This window comes from Nicrophorus vespilloides, unplaced genomic scaffold (genome assembly GCF_001412225.1).
Source record: "Nicrophorus vespilloides isolate i.1.1-1 unplaced genomic scaffold, Nicve_v1.0, whole genome shotgun sequence".
NCBI lineage: Eukaryota > Metazoa > Arthropoda > Insecta > Coleoptera > Silphidae > Nicrophorus > Nicrophorus vespilloides.
This window is the reverse complement of record NW_017097537.1, coordinates 1-7232: the sequence shown is the minus strand read 5'-3', so window position 1 is coordinate 7232 and position 7232 is coordinate 1. Positions and strand designations below refer to the sequence as shown.

The 7232-nt window shown below is 29.1% G+C and overlaps 1 protein-coding gene across 2 annotated transcripts; it reads left to right on the top strand.

The window, feature by feature from the left end:
• The first annotated feature begins 417 nt into the window (after positions 1–417).
• Positions 418–6535, top strand: LOC108560346 (ubiquitin-conjugating enzyme E2 G1). Of its 2 annotated transcripts, none has more exons than XM_017917857.1 (6): positions 418–571; positions 1513–1615; positions 2603–2700; positions 4163–4341; positions 4433–4505; positions 6517–6535. In XM_017917857.1, coding segments are annotated over exons 1-6 (501 nt in total). In that variant the 5' UTR covers positions 418–525; the 3' UTR covers positions 6519–6535. The 2 variants fall into 2 exon arrangements, with proteins under 2 accessions (XP_017773346.1, XP_017773345.1); XM_017917856.1 differs by lacking the exon at positions 6517–6535 and adding an exon at positions 5883–6105.
• The last annotated feature ends 697 nt before the right edge of the window (positions 6536–7232 follow it).

Genomic DNA, 7232 nt, shown 5'->3' with positions numbered 1-7232 from the left:
ATGTTTGTTGTAGGCAACCAAACTTACATCATATTTAAATTTGATTTTACTTATGTTTCTTTAGGTGTTATTTAAGATGTAATATTAAATTAAAGATTGTTGTTTTAAATGTGTTGATTTTATGCTTTGTATGGTTTTAGGAGCGTAGACAATGGATGTAATTAATGTAATTTTGGAGACTATTGAAGGTGGTTGGAAAGTCCTTGTAATCCTTGTAGGGTAAGAGCGTTGTTTGTGATCAAGACGAAATCTAAATATAAGTTTCAGAGGCCATCCGGTTTTTCGAACGGTGTGCCAAAGAGGTATATCGTATTTTCGTTATTTCGGGCGAGTTGTGCGAAATGTCGATAGGTGTCTCCGAGGGTGGCGCGTGTGCAGTTCCCTGTAGCCAGGCACTAAACCGTTCCGGAAATAACATATGTTTGATGATATTCAATGTGGTGTAGATTTGCAAGAAGGACCGGCCATCTTTTTACAGTAACTTGTTTGTTTGGTGGATTTAGATCAAAATTTAATTTGTAATTAATGTCAGAACCACAGTCCGCACTTTTATTAAGGAAGCAACTAGCAGGTGAGTGCATCGCTTCACCGAAAAACGTCTCGCATTTTCCATGTCGTCGTCATAGTCTTTCTCATCCACCACGAACAAAAAAAAAAAAAAAACGAAAATAGTGTGTGAGTGCATCGAATCGTTTTTGGGGGCGCAAAAGCCGGGGGCCAGATGTCCCTGTCTCACACTAGGGGCGCTGCGCCCCCCGACTTTATCCGGCATCGGAAAAGTGCGATCGCAAAACAATGCATGGTCTAATTGGCCGAGTGGCGGCGCCCCCGGCGCGATTCTTCCCTCAGCATACCAAAAAAAAATAATCTTGGATCGTTGTTTTACAAATTTAACGTTTTATTCCATGCAATTCCCATGATTTTATCGTCCACCACGTTCGGGGACTCCTCTAGAACTTCGGACACGCATCGGGGGTTGAATTCGAGACGCGAAAATCAATATTCCCGCAGACTTTCCAATTCGTTTTGCAAGGACGACTTACTCATTCACGCGTTTTTTTTTTCCTTCCTCTCGTTAAATATATATGTATATAGCTACATGCACGCATAATCATCGCCCTTTTTTTTATTATTTCTTTCATCGACAATTCCTCCGCCCATGCAAATCGCTTCTTGCGAAACCTCCTCCAATTACCGTGCATCGACGAGGAAAAACGTGAGGTCGGATATTTAAAAAAGTAACCTCAAAATCCGCTCATCATCATTGATTGTCATTTAAGGATGTGCTCACGCACACGTTTTTTTTTCTCTTCATATACTACCTCGTTTTCAGCAAATCCAATATGAAACCTATGAAATAGCAAATTTGCACCTATCTGATTCAAGAATTTTGAAATTTCACAGAATTACTATTCAAATTTGCCACATTCTCAAGTTATCATTAACCAATAACTTAATTACACTGTGATTTCCACTTTTATATTATTAATCGCTGTTCTTTCTATGTTACAGAATTAAATAAGAACCCTGTTGAGGGTTTTTCTGCTGGGTTAATAGATGACAATGACATTTATAGATGGGAAGTACTTATTATTGGTCCACCCGACACTTTGTAGTAAGTATCCTTTCTCTATCATTTTAACAATCAAGTTTACATCTTTCATTAAAAGTAAAACTATTTTTAGATCACAAATCTATTATGTTTTAGTCATTAATTTATTAATATTCCAAATGATCTGTTTCAATCATTAAATATTTAATCTCTAGTTTGTATTAATAATAAAATTACTTCATCTTAAATTTCATGGAGTTTCAGTAGACTTGGAAATATTAATGATTGAAATAAATCATATGTATATAAAATTTATTTTTTTAACAATCAAGTTTACATCTTTCATTAAAAGTAAAACTATTTTTAGATTACTATTGACTATTATGTTTTAGTCATTAATTTATTAATATTCAAAATAATCTGTTTCAATCATTAAATATTTAATCTATAGTTTATATTAATAATAAAATTACTTCATCTTAAATTTCATGAAGTTTCAGTAGACTTGGAAATATTAATGATTGAAATAAATCATATGTATATAAAAATTGTTTATGTAATGCGAATTTTAGTGAAGGCAACGTTTTACAATTGAAATAAAAGTAAAATAAATGCAGCTAAAAGGGCGTGAAAAGCTGCAGCATGTTTTACATGCAATGGATCAATGATCGCTGCACTCAATTCTGCTCGTAGCACTCGTATCTATATTTATTACGAGTTTTCCATCATGAATGACCATCGACCAAATCGTTTAATTTTTTTTATATTTTTCGGTAATTTTAATATTTTAACAAATCGATTATTAACAAAAAAATATACAAAAGTTAATATTTATAAAACAATAATTTTAAGATTAAATTTGTTTTAGTATAATTAACTAAATTCTCATATTTATTGTAAAAAAATAAATAAATTAAACTTGTTAAAACTTTTTATGAAGTTGACGGATAGTATGGAATACTTCTCGAAGGAAATCGATGCTCACGTACCTGAAAATGTTTCATCAACTTTTTGATATTAATTATGTACGTGTTATTTCTCTATTTTCAGCGAAGGCGGGTTTTTCAAATGTCATCTTAATTTTCCGAAGGAATATCCTCTTAGGCCACCTAAAATGAAATTCGTAACAGAAATATGGCATCCTAATAGTAAGTTACAAACATCAGACAACAACATTATTTTATCATTCGTTTCTATATAAATCATTCGTTCAATTCAGGGCACATTCGCATAATAATCAGTACAAAATACAACAACAATATTCAATTATTCATATTCTAAATTTTACGATTTTACACGATTTTTACTATTAATTCACAACAAGTTTGTTCAATCATTTTTTTTTTAATTCTACGTTTTTAATTTGAGTATTTTACATGATTTTGTTTCTGAATTCACAGCAAGTTCTTTCAATCAATTATTTTATTATTCTATGTTTTGAATTTGAGTATTTTACAAGATTTTGACTATTTTATTATTCTATGTTCTGAATTTAAGTATTTTACATGATTTTATATCTGAATTCACAGCAAGTTCCTTCAATCAATTATTTTATTATTCCATGTTCTGAATTTGAGTAATTTACAAGATTTTGACTCTTAATTCACAACAAGTTTGTTCAATCAATTATTTTATGTTCTGAATTTGAGTATTTTACAAAATTTTGACTGTTAATTCCCAACAAGTTTCTTCAATCATTTATTTTATAAATCTACGTTTTTAATTTGAGTATTTTACATGATTTTGATTCTTAATTCATAGTAAGTTCTTTCAATCAATTATTTTATTATTCTATTTTTTTAAATTTAAGTATTTTACAAGATTTTGACTCTTAATTCACAACAAGTTTGTTCAATCAATTTTTCTATTATTCTACGTTTTTAATTTGAGTATTTTACATGATTTCATTTCTGAATTCACAGCAAGTTCTTTCAATCAATTATTTTATTATTCTATGTTCTTAATTTGAGTATTTTACAAGATTTTGACTCTTAATTCACAACAAGTTTCTTCAATCAATTATTTTATAATTCTACGTTTTTAATTTGAGTATTTTACATGATTTTGATTCTTAATTCACAACAAGTTTTTTCAATCAATTATTTTATAATTTTACGTTTTTAATTTGAGTATTTTACATAATTTTGATTCTTAATTCATAGTAAGTTAGTTCAATCAATTTTTAATTTAAGTATTTTACAAGATTTTGACTCTTAATTCACAACAAGTTTCTTCAATCAATTCAATTATTTTATTATTCTATGTTCTGAATTTGAGTATTTTACAAAAAAAATGACTTAATTCACAAGTTAATGTTTTTAATTGAAATATTTTGACTCTTATTTCAATAAGTTTGTTAAATCAATAATTATTTTACACGATTTTGGTTCTTAATTTACAACAAGTTTGTTCAATGAATGTTGATGTTCTTAGCTTGATTATTTCACACAATTTTTGATTAGTTCTGAGAAAGCTTTTGGCCCTGAATGAACTATTCCAATTGGCTAACTTAAGTAGAATCGTTGCCAAGACAAAGTAAATCAGGGCATCATTGTTGTTAATACGATTCGTAGTGATTTGCTAACCAGTGTGTAATTTATTGTTGTGCAGTTGATAAAAACGGAGATGTGTGTATATCAATATTGCACGAACCGGGCGATGACAAATTCGGTTACGAGAAAGCGTCAGAGAGATGGTTACCCGTGCACACAGTAGAAACTATTTTAATTTCCGTCATTTCCATGCTGGCGGATCCCAACGACGAGTCACCTGCCAATGTCGATGCCGCTGTAAGTACCACCAAAAAATCCATACCAAAAAAACATCATTTTCTTTTTTCACCGTTTACATAATCTTAATACGCTTTTGTTCTATTTGCAGAAAGAGTGGCGGGAGTCATATTCTGAATTCAAACGAAAGGTAGCGAGATGTGTTCGGAAATCCCAGGAGGAATGTTAGTAGCGTATAAAGAAATATACAAGTAATAATAATATTAATGATAATTGAGACAAAAAAAAATACACAAAAATAAAATTACAACAAAAAAAAGCTATAAACTCTGATACCATCAACTCTCGTAAACAACAAACAACAACAATACTTTTCATTTTATTTCGGAACATATAAACAATAAATCCACACCATATTCATTACGTAAAAACCATTTTCACTATGGACGTGACGGAAGAAAGAAATAATTAACAAAATGAAAAAAACAACAACAACAAATAAACCAATACAGAAGCAGCAGCAGCAACAAAAAAAAATAATAATAATAAATAATAATAAACATATATATTTAAGCAAAAGAATTTATACATATATCGAGGAATATATGGGAATTTGAAGAAAAAAAAAACAACAACACCACACACACAATAATAATAATTGAAATATATAAGGCGTCTTTTTGTATAATGGCAATTTGATTTTATACTTTTCAAAAGAAAAATATATTTCCCACGTTAGTGAGATCTTCTTTTTAGAGATGAGATCAATGCAACAACAACTAATAAAAAAAAATCGAATAATGTTTACTTTCGAAATCCTCCATCCTCGACGCGCGGACAAGAAAAACGTAGTTACGAGATATTCAACGTGTTCCTCTCATTTTCTTGTTTTTGTTTTTTTTTAAATATAAATTATTGTTATTTTGTCCATTTATCGCTATAGTTAAATATTTTTTTTTTATATTCACTTGTTTCTATTTCTTTGTGCTGCCCCCAAATGTCTTTAGTTTGTACGTATTATCATTATTATATATATATATTGTTCAGATTCTTCCCTAATACATTTTTTTTTACACATTTAATAATTTTTGTTTTGTTCTGTATCGCCCTTTTTAAGGGTGTTTTTTTTTGCTTTCATTAAGTTATCGCAGGGCGCAGCAATAAACCAATTGCGTATTTACAACAGAATCATCCGTTTGCGATTAATTTCTTCTTTATTATTTCCTCGTTATTGTATTTTATCATTTTTGTTCCGAACGTAATCGGAGCTTTTAGTGAAGTGTTCCGTTCATTCATTCTCATTAAATCAATTTAGTTTCCAAGAAGAATGATCTGAAGTGAATAGAAAATAAATACGATGATGATGATGATAACGAGATGTTTGTGTTCCGTAATTTTAACTACAATAAGAGATGATCCATTGTTTGTTCTTTTCAAGTGCATTTACCTACAATACAAACGATTATTCATGCTTTTTTTTTTTTTCGCTGAATAACAAGAGATTAACTGTTTTTGTTCATTCATGTGATATAATATTATTTTGTTTTCTCTCCTTTCCTACACTTATTATATATATTTTTTTCTCTCTCTTAATTATTTAGTATAAACTCATTCAGTGATCGTCCATTAATTAACAGAGAAGGAGCGCATCTTCGAAAAGAAAAACTCTTTGGATTCTCACCTCTCCTCTAGCCAGATTATTATTACTATTTTCTGTTATTATTAATTATTACTACTTATAAACTAGTGAGCGATTTCACCTATTATTATTATTTGTCTGATACTCTATATCCATTATATATATAATTTTCTTTAAAAACTTTATTTTTATTTATTTCTTTTTCAAATTCCTTACGTTCTACAAGTTTATAATTTAAATAAATTTTTAATATCGATGATACCATGACTTTATTTCGGTCCACACCCACAAATCCTCTTCTCGTAATCCCAAAGCCAATTCAGACGTTTGTTTCTTCACTTACAAAACCTCAGTTTTCTCCATTGTAAATCTATTTGTGGATGAGAATAGTCACAAGTTTAATTAAAGATTCAACCACAAATATCTCATTTAGATAAGTTTCAATTCTCAATATATAAATTGTTTTAATAAACGAATCATTACAATAAAAACGTCAACTAATTTAGTTGTAAATGTGTTTTTTTTAGAAATAAAAAAACGAGAATTGAAACTGAAAAATTGCAGATTTTTTTTAATGATTTTCTTTTTTTTTATAGAAGTTACTGAAAAGCTGAAGAAACAACTCTACTGTCAAAGGAAGGCGTCGCGCAAAGTTTAACTAAAAAAAATAATAAATTAGTTTAGAAAATTTTGTTTATTCGCTGTTGTTTATTTGTGATTTTCAGTTTTGGTCAGATAATTAAATGAGATGATTTTTATCGAAAATTTTAATTTAATTTTGAAATCAAAATCAATGAAATGTACAAATGTACTCGCTACATTCCCCAAACATTCAGCTTTCATATGCATCCTTTGGATCCATTCTATCTTTTATAGTTTCCGAGAAAATCAATCAAATGTGAAAACACTGCTTTTTTTAACGTTTTCTCAAATTTAAACACTAATTACAGCCAAACCGATGAAACCACAATAATATATGAATACTCGCTACATTCCCCAAACATTCAGCTTTCATATGCATCCTTTGGATCCATTCTATCTTTTATAGTTTCCGAGAAAATCAATCAAATGTGAAAACACTGCTTTTTTGAACGTTTTCTCAAATTTAAACACTAATTTTTTTAATGATGTTTAAAAACTAATTTTTCAAACTTATTTAAGACTTTAACAGCCAAACGATGAAACCACAATAATATATGAATACTCGTTACATTCCCCAATCATTCAGCTTTCATATGCATCTTTTGGATCCATTCTATCTATTATAGTTTTCGAGAAAATAATAAATGTGAAAACACTGCTTTTTTGAGAA